Source organism: Amblyomma americanum, chromosome 1 (assembly GCF_052857255.1).
Source record: "Amblyomma americanum isolate KBUSLIRL-KWMA chromosome 1, ASM5285725v1, whole genome shotgun sequence".
Lineage (NCBI taxonomy): Eukaryota > Metazoa > Arthropoda > Arachnida > Ixodida > Ixodidae > Amblyomma > Amblyomma americanum.
The window spans coordinates 13,263,220-13,279,660 of NC_135497.1; the positions used below are offsets into that span (position 1 = coordinate 13,263,220).

General features: G+C 43.7%; 1 protein-coding gene and 1 long non-coding RNA gene across 4 annotated transcripts in view; one reads left to right on the plus strand and one right to left on the minus strand.

Moving 5' to 3' along the window:
- Positions 1-4,050, plus strand: part of LOC144110195 (uncharacterized) — a 44,781-nt gene extending 40,731 nt beyond the window's left edge. The window contains exon 3 of the long non-coding RNA XR_013309765.1: positions 125-4,050. This is a non-coding gene — a long non-coding RNA (uncharacterized LOC144110195). The remainder of the gene's footprint in view (positions 1-124) is intronic.
- Ide (Insulin degrading metalloproteinase) overlaps positions 1-16,441 on the minus strand; it is an 81,522-nt gene that overhangs the window by 8,672 nt on the left and 56,409 nt on the right. For all 3 annotated transcript variants that reach the window (XM_077643019.1, XM_077643027.1, XM_077643017.1), the window contains 4 exons: positions 12,179-12,346; positions 10,309-10,433; positions 2,480-2,627; positions 2,342-2,403 (listed from right to left, as the gene is read on the minus strand). In XM_077643019.1, the coding sequence (XP_077499145.1) occupies positions 2,342-2,403; positions 2,480-2,627; positions 10,309-10,433; positions 12,179-12,346 (503 nt within the window). The remainder of the gene's footprint in view (positions 1-2,341; positions 2,404-2,479; positions 2,628-10,308; positions 10,434-12,178; positions 12,347-16,441) is intronic.

The window sequence follows — 16,441 nt, forward strand, 5'->3', positions numbered from 1 at the left end:
GCTTGCACCACTTCGACCCCTTGTGTACCATTCGGCCTCCCCCACAGTGATACTGTGCTGTTGTGCCGCCTGTGGTTGGGAGTGATGTTAACAAATGCCTGTTCACATCTCATTGCAATTGCAGACTCAATGAAATGATCGGGCACCTACTCTGCGACTGCCCTCGTTTTGAGCGAGAGCGTGCCTTCCTGGCTGCTGCACTCCGCCGCTTGGACTCTCGTCCTCTTACAGAAACCAAGATACTGGGGCCTTGGACAAAGCCTTCACCGCAAAGTACAGCGGTGAAGGCGCTCCTGAAGTTCTTAAAGGACTCGGGTTTGAGTTCCCGACTATAAACTTTAAGCTTTAAGCGTGCGCCCTCTGTCCCCTTGTCATAGTGGTCGATAGACAGTGAAAAACTCATCTCGTTGCCTCTCTTTCTTTCAATTTTTTCCCTTTGTTCCCCTTCCCACCTGTAAAATAGCCTACTGGGCATCACCTGGTTCACCCCTCTGCCTTTCCATTCTTCTGTTTCTCTCTCTAGTCCAAGTGCCATAATTGTGAAGTAGAGTTATGTGACATTATGGTTCATAACATCTGAAATGTTCGACTCAGCCAAACAAAAACAGCATAGCATCGCAGTTTAGTTCTTTCTGAATTCCAAGGCATAAAATTAATTAAAATTGCGCCATAAAAACAATAAAAATTTCCTTAAGGCTAGTCATGGTGGCAAAAACTCGAAGCTAAGAAAACCGCATTTGAAGTGCGTGCCAGCCACTCGCAGGTCGTTGTAGAGGCCTCAAAAAACAACGGAATGCGGACGCTCCACAAATATTTCTTAATAGTGAGTAATACCAGGTAGTGGGGAAGGGGCCCAGCTTTCAAACAAAACCAAGATGGCGGCCATCGAGGCCACGGTTGTAGAAAGCGACGAGTGCGAAGTACTGGCGCATTTCGCTCCAAAATCACCATTTCCGGGCTTCGTAGGCATGAAATATACTGATATTTTAGTATTCGGAGGTCCAATTTAGACCTTGAAACTTTTTAGGTAGGAACTTTAGATTATATTGATCCCGAATATTTCATTTTTGCAAAATAGAAATTTTGCATTTTTTTATCCTTTCAAAACCCGTGTCTCCCCTTAATTCTAAGCCTACTGCTACGCTTTGTTTAGGTCCTCAAGCATGTGCTGCAAGTCATCCCCTCAATTACTTGGTAGGGTAATACCTAGGCATGTGCGAATAGATCTGTGACTCAGGCTATGAGGGACGCCGTAGTGAAGGGGTCTGGAAATTTCGACCACCTGGGGTTCTTTAACATGCACTGACGTCGCACAGCACGCGGGCCTCTAGAATTTCGCCTCCATCGAAATTCGACTGCCATGGCTGGGATCCAACCTGCGTCTTGCGGTCAGCAGCCGAGTACCATAACCACTGAGCCACTGCGGCGGCACAAAGTATTCAATTGTCGATTCGATCCGAATGTTTGGTACTTTAAATTTTGAAGTATTAGCCTCGAGCGAATAATGTTTCAGGAACTTTGTTGAGTGGTTCTGTTCCAGCATACCTCCTCTAGGACTGCACAGCGGCGCGTGCAACTAAGGCCCCGAAGCTAGTCTCTCCCTGCTGTGCCGTAACTGCATGGCAGTGTGCATCAACAGAGCTTCTCTGGGAGATGTGCGCACATACACAATGGCTTCCAGCAGAAATGGATTACGCTACGCTAACTCTCTCTGTGGCTCCCTTGACTTTCTCGGTACGAGTCTGAGCTGACTGCAGCTACTTGAGCCACTCTTCTCCATGTGAAATTCGCTAAACAAGTGCTAAGGGGAGCTAGCCAATAGACACACGAAGATAGGTGCCCTTTTCTGATGCTGAGCAATGATGCAATCACAATTAACAGCAGTAAATGGAGGCCCCACATGTACACCACACAGCTTCAACGGTGCTCTTTTTCTCATGTAATGGCCTTGTGTGTTTGAAAAATACGACTTTGAAAATGCCTTTTTTTTCTGTGTGCCAGAAGTATTTGAAATATCGCTTTGAAATTATCTAAAAAAAAATTACAACTCGCTTCGAATTCCCTCTGCACCAAAAAACCCCTATTTGTGCATGCCTAGTAATACCATAACCAAGCCAGAGGTTTCCATGGTTTTCCGACTCTCACACCTAGTTTCTCCCAGTCCAACCCTTTAATACCACCTGTAAGCAAGCAGTGAATAAGAGAGGAATATGTCCTACTTACCAGTCGTACATGCAAATTCATTTAATGCTAGATAAAATCATGTTGACAACTTAGCCTTCACAAATCCAAGCTATTACAATGCGTTCACAAGAAGTGAGGTAACACTGGGTAGACGCACCTTGAAGAACGTGAGCAGATCAGCACTGGTCAATCCTTCCAGAGAGGCCACTTCGATAGCATCTGTGGACGATGAGGCAAACAACCTTAGAAAAGTTCCAACAAGGGAAGAAATGCCATCTAAACATGCACCACTCACCTCTATCAAAGTTGTACTGCTGAGACAAAATCTCCATCCAGTATTTGTTTGCCATCTGGGACAGTTTCTTTGGCTTCTCAAGTCGTCGTGCAGCTAAAGCTGTCTTGTTAAATCCAAACTCTTCATCACTCATGTTTTGAATGTATTCCTGCAATGAGTTTGCGTCAACCAAAAAAATGCTCAGCAGTATTTCATACACATACATAAAGGTGCACTGCGAGGCCAATATCCAACACCAAAATATTCACAGCTTTTCATATCCACATTTTGCTTTCACAAAAAAAAAAGAGCAAAATGCAAGACCAAATTACTTTCATGTATGCTATGCCAGTTCAGAAATCCAAAACCATGCGAGTTTGTAACTAAGAGATCTATATTATATAACTAAGAGATCTATATCTTTAACTGGTACAGTTTGTAAAACATTATTGTACAGTCCATAAACCAATATTAAATGCGAAACATTAGGCTAAAGCTCACTGCTAATCCCAACCCGACACCGGTTTTGGAAAAGGCTCTAGTGTCCCACAGTTTGCAGGGTTTGTTCATGACACAGTAGCACAGACTGTAGCAAGATGGCGAGTTGGACATCATCTTGAGAAGGTAGTGCAAAACAAGACTAGCACAGAAAGAAATCACTGAGGCCTTCCAGATAGCAAAGTGTTTCAACTTCTCACGGGTTTTTTTCTGTTTTTTCTGGCTCAATCAGATATGCACATTTACTAGTTTTTGTCGTGTGTTCTTGCTTTGTTTTTTCTTTTCTCCTTTCTTCGTGTGTTTAGCTCTTTCATTACCATGGGAAAAAGGACTGTTTTTCATAGGTCTCAGACATTTTTTTTAGAAATAGTGTAATGGGCAAAAGTATGCAAAATGCATAACAATGATTTGAAATAGAATGCGCTTTATAATCAAATTTATTTCAGCACAAATACTCATTTGAATTATTGTAAAAATAGAAAAACAGATAAAAAACTAAAAGTGAACAAGAAATTTGTATTTACATGAAAATAACTTTCCACAATAATTTATTAAAAATTCCAGAAATTACAAAATGATTCAAATTCTTTTTATGACATGGCACTAAAATGTAAAAGTTATAACTCAAATACTTTTTGGGCTAGAATTTTTTTCTTCACCCTCTTTGAAAACGCTGACTTCAGTGCATCCCTGATATGATTTTTACAATCTGACGGGAAAAAAAAGTAGAGTATTATGTGATGTGCCAAAGCCTGATAAGTGTGCTCTTTAAAAATACAAACTGTAACTAATATCGTTTCAGGAAAAACCGAGAAAAATTATACAAACACAAGTACTGTACAAATACAACTAACAGGACAATGTTCCGGGCTCTGCTTGAGCCTTTTCAGCATCCGAACCAAAATCCCATCATCAGCGGCCCTGATACTCGGTGCATCGACAATCATCTGCTGCCAATGCAGTAGAATCGCATGCAGCGGGGTTTTTTTTCAAGCGCGCATCGTCCCCGCGCTCGACGCTATGCTTGCAGCGGCCTAGTAACCTCTGCTTCAAGGCCTTTGCAAAAATTCGCCCCTCGTGGGGAAATTGCAGTCAACAAAAAAAAAAAAATGAAATTGTAGTCCCTAAATAACTGTCCAGATGTCACCGCATCATTTCAGTCAATTCATAGCAGCGCTCCGCTCGCATATGCGTACCGGAAACCGAAAGCGAAACTAAGTGGCCAACATTCCGAACTCCGTTTCCGCAGTTTTGAGCGTCTGAACCAAAATCCGACGATGCAATAGCATCGTCGCTACTCGATACATCGAAAATATATGCTGCCGATGCAGTAGAATCGCGTGCAGCCGGGTTTTTGCTAGCACGCACCATTGCCGCGCTGGGAGCGCCCTATACCGTATCCTCTGCTTCAGGGGCATTTAAAAAATTTGCGCCTCGTGAGAAAACAAAACAGTAGTTTCTGAAGAGCAAACTAGATGGTGCAGCATCACCGTAGCGGCTTCATAGGAGTGCTCCGGTTCACACAAACGGACCGGGAACAAGAAATAAACAAACAGGCCAACGTTCTGGGCTCTGGTTGCGCAGTTTAAGCTTCAAAAACGAAATCTGACGATGCAACATCGTTGTCAGAGTCCCTGCTACTCGATGCATCAAAAATACATGCTGCAGACACAGCAGAATTGCATGCAACGAGCTTGTTTCTAGCGCGCGCCATTCCCGATGTTGACGCCTTGTTCGGAGCATTCAATGCCACACCCTCAGCCCCAAGCGCCTTTCAAAAACCACCTAGCGTCAAAAATACAAGTTCAATGTATGAACAACAAACCAGATGAATCAGCAAGTCCGTAGCGGCTGCGGTCGTGCTGTCGTAGCAGTTTGAATTTTTTGATCACCGGTGATCGAAGCCTAGTGGCGTGGTAACGAAAGAGTTAAAAGTGTGTATTTTAATATAAAGTAATTCATGTGAAGAAGCGTTTGAGTCATCATCTTTCTTTTGTGTCTGACCTGTCTCGTACTTCATTCTCATGACGGAATATGGACTGTGAATTAATAGATTTAAAAAGGTGTTGGAATGAGATGGTACAAACATAAGTTGCATTAATTTCAATTTATAAGCATTCAAATGATTTTTTAGTAATCAACTTAAAGATCTCCCTGAACATAACCAACACACATTTCATCTTCACCCTGCTAGTGAACAAAAATATTTTCATTTCAGTTTCTTCGGAACACAAATTGTTGTGACACTGACAACCTAAAGCTGTGGCCAGTTAAGTACATATTATACTTAATAACACCTAATGCATCTTTGCTTTTCTTCACGGAAGTTTCCGAAAAAACTACAGATAGCCAAAGGAATTGAAATATACGAAAGCAGAGACAAGAATGATTTCTCAAATTACAGGCGGATATCAATACTTCCAGTGTTCTCGAAAGGCTTCGAAAAGGTAATATTTTCCAAACTAACCACGTTTTGTGGGAAATATTAAATTCTGTCCAATGCACAGTACGAGTTTCAATCTGTAAGGTCCACTACTCAAGAGATAATATTACATAATTCTGAAAGCAGCTTACTTACTTTGGGTGTCTTTGTTGATTTATCTAAAGCATTTGACAGACTAAACCACGCAACTTTGCTTACAAAACTAACAATACGGCTTACATGGAACCATTTTAGAATTAAAAGCTATTTAGGATCGCGTAGCCAGAGCACATTAATAAAACATGGTCGAATTTTCTTTCTATCACTACCGGAGTCCCACAGGACAGCATTCTGGGCCCACTTCTTTTCAATTTGTGCAATAATGATATAACTAGAATCACACAAGCTGCAAATTTTAAAATTTATGTCGACGATACCACACTTCTTTCTAGTGCTCCTACTCTCCAAGAACTCGCCTGGAACGGCAACACTACACTTAAAAATCTCAAAATCCTTCATGTAATGTCTCAACACGAGACCCTTGAGGAATCAAATAAACAAATAAACAATCTATATGAATGAAAGCAACTCTATAGTTACCAGCGCCTGCAAAATAAAGGCAGTGGGGTTTCAAACGAGAAATACAACTGTCGACAGACTTCCAGAGCTCAACATTAGCGGTAGCAGTACACCATGCGTCCCCGATATGAGAACGCTAAGTGTCATCTTTAACGAACACATGTCAAGGAACGAACACGTGCGCATGTTAAAGCAAAATCTTTCAAAAGCTTGCGGTGTAATAAGCAAATTCCAGAACACGCTCCCTCAAAAAATAAAGCTCCTAATTTACAACTCTCTTTTTTCTAGCCATTTAAATTACACTCTGCTTCTATGGGGAACTACAGCATTAACAAACATAAATCAATTACAGGTGCTGGAAAAAAAGACTGTGCACAATATAACAAACAGCCCCTATGACTCACCCACAGCAAGTTTATTTGAGCTAGTACTTAACATCATGCCAGTCTGTCACCTGTACATGTACACTCATATCATCTTCCATTAAAGAAAGAAAGCTGGACAGAAGGCTTCTGGAGGAAATGGCACAACTAGCGCAAAACATAAAGCCAAAGCAGTTCCATTGGACACCATACTGAAAGTCCCCTTCAGCAAATGCAGTTATGGTCATCAGAGATTACGACACCAGTTACTTGTTTTGCTTAATAAAATGAACACTGCAAATATCTACATTGACACACTAAGTCCTCGATGTTGGAAACTGCAGCGTATCCGATATGCTTCCGCCAATGTTCTACAGTCATCTCTCCTAAGTAGTGCTGTTTGGACTTTTTTTCTTTCCTAATTTTTATTTTGTGCAATTGTACAGCAATGTAAGCTACTGTATTTTGTACTACTGTAAACTAAAGCATGCTACTGTATTTTTTATGCTATTGTATACTAATGTATGCCACTGTATTTTTGATGAATAATGCTATTTTGTACGTATTTTCCCCCCTAATTTGCATCTTAAAATACAACTGGGCTCTTGTTTCTTTTTCATATGTAGAAAATTATTGCACAGCTTGCACAATTATGCTGTTTCCTTCAGCTGCTGCCGGCAAAAAATGTAACCAGGAGCGTGGTCCCTGTCAAGCCATCAATTTTGTCGGCTTTTTGATCGAGCTCCAGCAACCTTGATTGATGCAAATAAAATGATTGATTGACTGATTGAAGACCACAATATCTTGTCATCACTGGAGCTCCCTCTAGCCCCATAAATGTCATGTCGACTGTTCGCCAGGGCTTGGTGTTGGGTTACTACTTTTTCTGATCTACGGTATGTTGATATTTGCTGCAAAAAGAGAGACAAAGCTGAAGTGTCACAAAACTGCACACATGCACTTTACAGAAATGGAATATATGCTTAACATAGTTTACACAGTTGATTCCTGTCCGACTGGAACCTGCACATTTTAAGAATTTTTAGACACCGTTACTCGATTCTAAGGCGCATTTCTTTCCAGAAAAAATCCCCTAAAAATGACACGCACATTAGAATTGAGTACGAAGATGAAACTTCGCCAGCAGCAGCCTATCGTATCTCCTACTTAGCCTACTGCAGTTGTGGACACTGGTAGGGCCTCACGGGCATCTGAAGTGTGTGCCATCAGCAAGGTGCCGATCTGGACTTGAGCCAACATGGAAACGTTGGTTGTAAAGACGCGCCGAATTCACTATGATGCCAGATTGCAAAAACAAAAGGTGATCTTGTGAGCGGACGCCCTCTAATCACACACTGGTGCAGCCGAACGCAACTGCCACCGAACTTCCCGTCCAGGCAAGGCTCCCTACTGGTGCAGGTCGGCTACTGTTGTTTGGTGGCCTTGATCTCTTGGATCTCAGCGACCTGGTCAGCTCTGTCTGTGAGCAACTTTTGTTGCCATAAGTCCGAACTACGCAGTGCAGTCTCCCACTGCTCCTCTGTGGTCATTTGGATGAAAGGGTTCTAATACTGCGGGAGCACATGATATGGTTGAAGTTCGCATTCTGTCTATGAATTTTAGCTAGTATTGCTGGACTTGGGAATGTGTGTGTGTTTGGAGCTGCCTGAGAATGGTTGCTTGCTCTGGCGTGAGCGTGGGGCTGGGAGAGGAGAGCCTTCCTCTTCAAACTCCCATCCAGGGCACACAGCGTCTTGGTGCTCTGCCAAGTTCACCGAATGCGCCACCGCCGCTGGAGCTCCCGTTGAAAGATAAACGTGCCATGACGTTATCAGAGCACAGCCTTCTTGGTGCAATTCGTGTTTCCAGCAAAGTGAAGCTACGATATTTCACTGATTACTTTGTGTCAAATGAGGGAAAGGAAGAAATTTTGTGCGAGGTTGCGCCTAGCAGCAACTAAATGTCATCGGTTCATGTGATAAACGACATAGAAGAAAGTGAACAGGACATTTGTATTGTTTCCCTGGCAAGTCAAACATGATCGTTGGATAATTTGCCTAGACACTGTGGTTCTGGCACGGTTGAATTTATGAAAGTCTGCCCTGTATATGATCGCTAGCGAATTTTGTTAATTTTAGAGTATTTGGAAATTCTTTAATACAAATATGAACCGCATATCACACATATTCAATTCGTATTCGAAATTTCAAATTGTATATATTTTTTTGCTTCACAAGGCCACACAGACACTTACGGATGTACGGGGCCGCCGTGGTTCGTGCTCACTGCTAAAGTTCATCACAAGCAAAGGATACAAGAAACAATTTATCTTAGGTGATTTTTTTTTACATTGCATCGTGTGGGAAGCAATCAAATGTTTGCACATATTCCACCTTGCATGATAATTCGTCGTAGTGGGAGTATACTGTATACCATCTGCAGAGAAATAATGCTAATGCATCAAGAACTTGTAGAACAACCCCCTTGCTTGCCAGTCTTCCAAGGCTTTTCTTCAAGTAGTAAGCTTTGGCACAATGTAAGCGCACACAAGACTGGCCAGGACGCTTGCCACACGTGTCCAGTGAAAGCTGCATGTCCCCATATGGCCACTATACACACGCAGCAGGCATCCGACAAGTCCAGTATTTATCTACACATCTCTGCTATGCTAAAACTCTTAATAAAGAGGCCCACTAGTTGATATTTCCAAGGCATAGTACAGAAATATTAAAAAGTACATAAGGCTGAGCACATCAGGGGAGAAAAAAAAAGATGAACATGCATAGGTTCAGAAGGGTATATGCTTGGGCTTGTTGGTTCATAACTTCAAGGTGTGTTGTCCGTCTTTCTGTGTCCTCGTTTCTTTGCGCTACGTTTTTCACCTTGATGCATAGGTTGATACATTATTTTTAGCAATCCTTTGCTCAGTCATCTCAGCAGATGCAAAAATTAAGTGGGTGCTGCCAAAAATGAAACACTATTTTTTGTAACGTTGCCACACCTACCGTATTTACATGATTGTAAGTAAACTTGAATGTAAGTCGACCCCCCTCATCCCAATTCTGAAAAACAAACAAACAAAAAGAAAAAAAAATCTTGGAAGTCATTTATACTTGGTTTTTAATAACAGAACGCGATAGAACTATCCTGCGGCCTCCGCTTATCACCAGCCGCTATTGGGTGCTGCGCGCAGGCGCGCCCGTGGGCACATTCCAAAATGAAAAACTATTAGTCACTGGACTACTCGTCCACACTAGTGCTGCCGTCGTGATCGCTGCTGCGGTCCCATAGATCACCGTTCTAACATCATCGTGTAGCGAAATCCCGCAGTTTGCAAACAGGTGGAACGCGGCCGGCTGCAGTCAAATGCGTCAGAGCCAAAGAGAAACTACGCGTGAGCGGCGTCGGCTCTTCTGTCGGCTACCGCACTCCCCGACGCTGCTGCGGCTCCGAATGGCGGTGCTGCCGCGACTGGAACAGCGGTCCTGCCATCAACTATCGACGCTCCCTTGAGGGTTGAGTGCGCGGTTGAAAGTAAAAAAAAAACTTGGACGACACCTATTAAGAGTAGAACGCGAATGCATTATTGGGCCGCCCCGCTTATCAGCACCCGCAATCTGCGGCCAAGTGTGGGGAGTGGGCTGGTGCCGGTTTGCTGCTTATCGACAGCTGCCATCGGCCGCCGTGCGTGGTTTGGGGATGCCAGCTCTGTGCGTTGACATAGCAGCTGCTCAAGGCCAGAAACAAGAGCGATGCGATGGAGCTGCGCAACAAAAATGCAACCACACTGTAGCATGCCTGGTAACTCGTTTTTCTCGCCTTTATTTAGGTGCGATGCTTTTGTTCCGATTTTAAGTCAACCCCCCCACTTTGGATTTTCAAATTTTGAAAAATAGGTCGGCTTGCAATCGTGTAAATATGGTATACCATTCTGCAAAAGATTACAGATTATGATTACAGTGCCCAATCTTTAGCAAAAAGGAACCTACCTCAATGTACACAAGAAAGGCCTCTATGCGACTGTCTAGAAAAAGTGGTGGCCTGTCTGACTGGACAATAATCCGGATGCCCTGGACACCATTGGAACGACGTGGTCCACTTGCAACCAGGTAGCCTTGAAAATGAAGCACACGGCAGGAATCAGTATCTACCAACAGCAGCAGGGAAGTAGGCGTTCCACCACTCCATAGGCTGGATGCCACAGTGACATTTCTTAGTGGCTGGAATTACATGTGCCACGAAAGCGGGAATTCTGTGCAGTGCAGCATCAAGCACAACTGTGTTAAATGCTGAGGCTGTTTCTAGTCTTTATTACAATGAGATTCACAACAGATAAGTATTAGATTCTAATGCAAAAGCATTACATGCACCATGAGCACAAAGGCCACCGCCCATGGTACAAAATTTGGAGGACATCAAAACATCTTTTGATGCGGCACCGAATTTCATTTCGGTGCTGCACTGTCATTCCGGCATTTCCGCATTTCAGTGCATGTCATTACTACACTGCTTGGACATGTGGATCGAGATTTTTGCCTGCCAGCGTCCGACCCATGGCAGTGCCTGCATCATCATTCTACGTCAACCGGGACTCACAGGTGGCAACACAGTGCAATCAAGCCATGAATTCTCACACGTAAGCAGTCTTTGCCCAGCTTTTGTTAACAAGCTTACTAGGAAAATCATTCAACCGCTATCTGTTTACAATTTGCACTGTGCACCCGAACTTTTCTCACATATTCTGTAGGCGGGTTGTAGAAATACAGAAGTCAGCTTCCCTCCTGGGGGCACTAGTTGGGTGCTGCGCTGGAGATTGCCACAGTAAGCCTTATGCCCTGTGGGCACCTACACTCGGCAAGGGGACATAGGTCTGTCTCCTTCGGGCCTGCTACAGAGACGCAAAAAGTTGGGCACAGCTGAGACTCACAACTCTCCAGCGCTGCACCCGATTTCTCACCCAAAAACCGGTCTGGCGGCTTCCAGATCTCTGCAGCCAGCCTACACTGATGACTCTACTCTAGACTACAAGAATAAGTACAGCAAGTATGGAAAAAAAAAGTCAGCAGGTTTTACCCATTTTTTTTTCTGCTCACCGGGAAACAAATGTTGCACTCCACCAACCTAAGATGACAACTGCCTCTGAAGACCTTGGCATAGAAACAACTGGTAGTCGATGGACAGAAAGTACTAAGGGTGGAGTTCTTAAGTTACAGCTTGGAATGGCCATTAATGAAATTTACGAGAAGATGAGCAGAGCTAGTGATATTCTAAAAAAAGCTAATATATGCTACCTGAACACTTGAATGTCTGTTCTGTAATGCCTAGTTTGGTTTGGGAAGCAACCATGAAAACAAAATAAGCCAAACTACATTACTGATATGGCAAGAAAAAAAGCAACAAGAATCACGGTAAATGTATCGCTGCAACACACACACAGGAATTGTTTGATCCGCGCAAAATATGATGGCCAATAAACTTCTAGCAAAAGAGACTGAAAACAACATTCCAGCTGAAAGACATGGCTCATGTCATTTAAGTGTCATAGATGATGGCCCAATGTAGTGTCCAGAAAGGATGCTCCAGTGCACATCACGTCATGCAGAGATATAAACTTACTAGGTTGAACAACATTTTTATCACAAGCAAAAAGTATCCAAATCCAGTACATTACACTGAACCTACGAGAGCACACTCGTGGAGGTGAAGGTTCGACTTGCGCATACTACAGCATGTGATCACTAAAACCACAGGGACCTCTTTGCCAGGATTGCTTTCTTAGAAAGTGGGAGTAAATGCCGCCCTCAGCACCGTTTGAACTCTGTAGTGCCATTTACAAATCGCAACGTAACAAAAACCTACCAAGCTGCTCCTGGGTGCGCAGAATGTTGTAGCAAGGCTCGGTGATGAGCTGACAGAGTAGCTCCACCAGCATGTTGGCACGTGTCTCCTGGGGCCCGCATTGGAAATATGTCTGAATTGATGACGTGTGGTGTACTTGGTTCACCTGCTCATAGACGTACTCGCCCCCTGCACGACCACCAACACGCACACATAACTAAGAGGCCTAGACAAGGAACTCTACTTGACAGCAATCTGAGAACACAAGAAAATGGCATGAAATCAAAACACCGCTTACAGTGCACTCCAGATAAGAAAAAAAATACAAAAGGAAACATACAGTTGGCATTTGCATGATGCTAAATGTGCACTGTTGCTTTTTGAACAGAGTGCAACATTTACTAATTAGACTGAAATGCAATTTTCAAATGAAATGACAATCACATGCTATTTATTGTAAACCATGTCAAAGATTGACAAAAAGCCAGCACAGCAATGGTGCACTCCAGAAGGCATGAAGAGGAGAATGAGGAACTCGTTTTGCACAGCTCTCCTCACTCATGCTGCATGGTTAAAATCTTCCCAAGAAAAAGCAAAGCAGTGAAATATATTTCTGCAAAGAACATTCAAGCGATGCAAAGCATATATACAGTTGCCGACATGAAAACTGGTCCGAATAATTAAACAGTTCAAAAAATCGCCAACTTAAAAAAATAATATCACTTCACTCAGACAAAATCGGCTCGCAAAAAATCGCAAATTTTTACCTCTGCCCTCCTCCGCCCACAAGCGATGACATTAACTCGTATCTGTCATACCTATCACGTCTGAACCGCAGGTGTCCCATGGCACATTGTGCACTACGATACCATTTGTGTGGCCTGCTGAGCATGCCGTGAACCATGTCGTGAACGCATGACCAATTCTGTGCCACCCGAGTGCAATGCATGTCCCTTGCTGTTGCTCACGCAAAACATGCTCCGAGCAAGAATTTGGCACATATGCACCGCAAGACAAGGACAATGCCTGGGAGGTCTGAGGTTGGGAACATGCAAGAACTGAACGATCCCCGCCTACCCTAAAACCAAATTCCCCACGTCCCTCCATTCTATAAGTAACAGCAGCAGGGTAAAAGCCTAAGAGGGCGCTCCCGCTGTCGCGTTACCAGTGTTATCTTTGAAGGCTGCGATTCTTGCGTTGCCATCGCTTAGCATGTGCCACTGCCTGGAATGGCAACAGTGAGGCACAGAAACTGCCATGCCTATCCAAGCCAACCCATTGGCATGCTCAATCAAGAATTACTAGAATGGCGCAATTGTCAAGGGCAAAAAGTCAGCCCGACTGCGGCTGCGATGCCCGTTCGTAACTTAGTTAGTCTGAAAACTAACTTTCGGGCTCTAAAGAGTCGTGCATATATACAGTATGGTCCACTGTTAAAGGGAACACGTGATCGTGTGTCATTGCCTTTCCGCGAGGTGCTGCTGCGGAATGCCGGAAAGAATGCCACGCTGATTATGGACCGGAGTTTTTTTCAGCATTCTGTCCCCGTGCGTGGATCTCATTTTTCACACCCACAACGCATCGATTACTTCTTCTCGCTGCTGAATTGGCTTTTTCCATTCTGTGGTCACGTTTTGTGCGAAATAAGCAACATTTTCTCCGGACTAGATTATCCATGTGTAAGTGCCTTGGTTCATATGCTGCTCAACGTGTACTGTACGCGTTGAGTGGCATATGAGCCGCTGTAGGCTGGCGCAAAGCTCAGAAAAGCGAAACAGAAACTAAGTGGTCAGACCGTTCTTAGAGACAGGGCTGTTCATTTGTTGTTACACCTGTCATTGCACTTGCTCTCACGTATGCTGTGACACCTGCTGCGACACCTGCTGTCATGCAAATGTCACGCACAAGTCAGAGGTGTGAAGCTACTCTGCAGCATTGAACTTAGGTTTTGAGCAGGGCTATTTCAACAATCTCATGAATACCTGTACCCGGCCTTCCCTTCGGGACCGGTGCGAGACCCGTAGCATTCAAATTAGCGACTGAGATCCATAGATTTGCATAGGTGTTGGCCGGGACTGAGCCGGCAGTTCAAATTATTCAGATTTCCAAATTAGCAAGGGTTGAATAAACAAGCTTTTACTGTATGACTTTTTGTTGTTGAATCATATACTTTCCAAAAGTCAAGAGTGAAAGCTACATTTCATATTTTGGCAATGAGATAAATATCAGTTTTTTAATTGTTCTCCAATCTGGAATTCCTCATCTTATTTTTACAGTTCAAAGAATTACCCATAACTATAAGCAAGAATCTGGCAGATATAATGCACTTTAACTCCCTAAACAAGCTACAAAAACAAGAGGTCTCCTCGATTTGGCTGCACTTTCCGCACTAGTTCACAAAAGTGCTGTGCTAGTGCAGCGCCAGTTCGTGCGGCGTGAGTGTATCCCGACACTAGTGCTCTCGATGCAGCAGCCACATCAATGCAAAAGTGCAGAAACATTCGTCTGCTGCAGCCGTGTGTTGGTGTTTGTCGCATGGTTTGACATACGTGCGGGATTCTGCTAGCTGCATGCATTGAATGCTGCGCATTTGTTCCAAGTGGTGCATCTCGTGAGGCAGCCATGAAATTTAATTCATGCATGATAACTTGGACTTATCTGAACTCAACAACTCCTGTTCACTCTCGGCGGACGGTGGCGGCAGGCTGATTATCAGACACTGACTGGTAGGTGAAGGCGTGGGCTGATGGCAGCAGCAATATTGTAAGTGGAGGCATGGATGATGTTGCCGCTAGTCATCAGACATGTTGCGATCACACATGTATTAAAAAACATCTCACCATCTATCTCTTATACAAACGATCCATCGTGCTGCGTGTAATAATAATATTTGCACACAAAACAGCAGTGGTGTAAAGCAACATGAGAGGCTGGACAGAAAGGCGAGAACCTATACGCAGTGCTCCTGCTAGCCAGTTGCTTAGTCGCTTATATGCGCCAATACACACACGCACACATTTCAGCTATTTGGTGAGAGCACAGCGCATATGCCGCTGAGTCAAACTAGCATGACCACGGAGCCGTCTGCTACGAAGTGCGCCAAGCACCTTGCAGTACACGCACGAAAGAGAACTCTCCAGGAGGCTAGTGCAGAAGAACTCGAGCAGCATCCATTTAAATTGAGTCCCGAAGTGCAGCTGGCGCTAGCTGCATTGCCAAATTGAGTGCGGCACCTCCTGGACTCGAAAGTGCAGCCAAATTGAGGAGACCAAAGGCTGCACAAGGAACATGTGCATGTTTCCTCCCCATTAACTCCCAGCATTTCAAAGGAGTACAGACACCTCATTTTGGCTGCATGTTTTCTTCTTTGCAGTGATGCATAAGATATTACTATGCATGGATCACACCATGTGGTATTTGCCTACGACTGCTAAATAATTAATAGTGAAATTTTTCTCTCATGCTACTGCACTTTCAGTTTAAACAGCACTGTGATGTCAAAGGTCAGTGTAGGTCATGTGAGACATGTAAAAAAGCTGCGATATAATCACTGCTTCTTCATCCGTTGTCACTCCAGCTGCTGAGGCAGGCTGGCTTTAGTGTTGTAATGAATTAAAACAAGAAAGCAGCGATTATACCACAGTTTTTTCATGCCTTGCGTGATATATATATGCAGCATTGACATCAAAGCCACCGCTTGGCTGCTGAAAATGAAACAGCATGAAAGAGAAATTCGGTCACAATTTACTTAGTGGTCATAGGCAAGTACCATGTCATGATCCATGCGTACTTATGTCTTACACATCATTACAAAGAAGAAAACATGCAACCAAAAATTAGGTGTCTGTAATCCTTTAAACTTTTTATTATAATCTGCATTTGTAGCATTTCTGCGCCTATTCCAAATCTAGACATACCAAGACATGCGTCTACTCCAACCACAAAAATATCCTTTCAATTTAACAGCTGCAACTGAGAATGCAGGCTGCACTTAGCACGGTGACATTAACGAGTGCTTCTGGGGGGCTTCCTGTTAATGGGCAGCGTTCGACTTGATACGCAAATATCGTATTAAATTGTGTAATGAACCCACTCGCACAATGAACCCAGCCCCCACTTACGTTGAGATTTTACTTTAGTTTTTTAACCCTCACATAAAAAAACAATGTGCCTTACCTTCAGGGCCAGTGTTCAGCATGTTCGCTTTATCTTGCTGCGATTGGCCGGAGCTATCAACTATCCCAAGATACAGCAAACACCTTTAGAAGCGAACAATGCTAAACA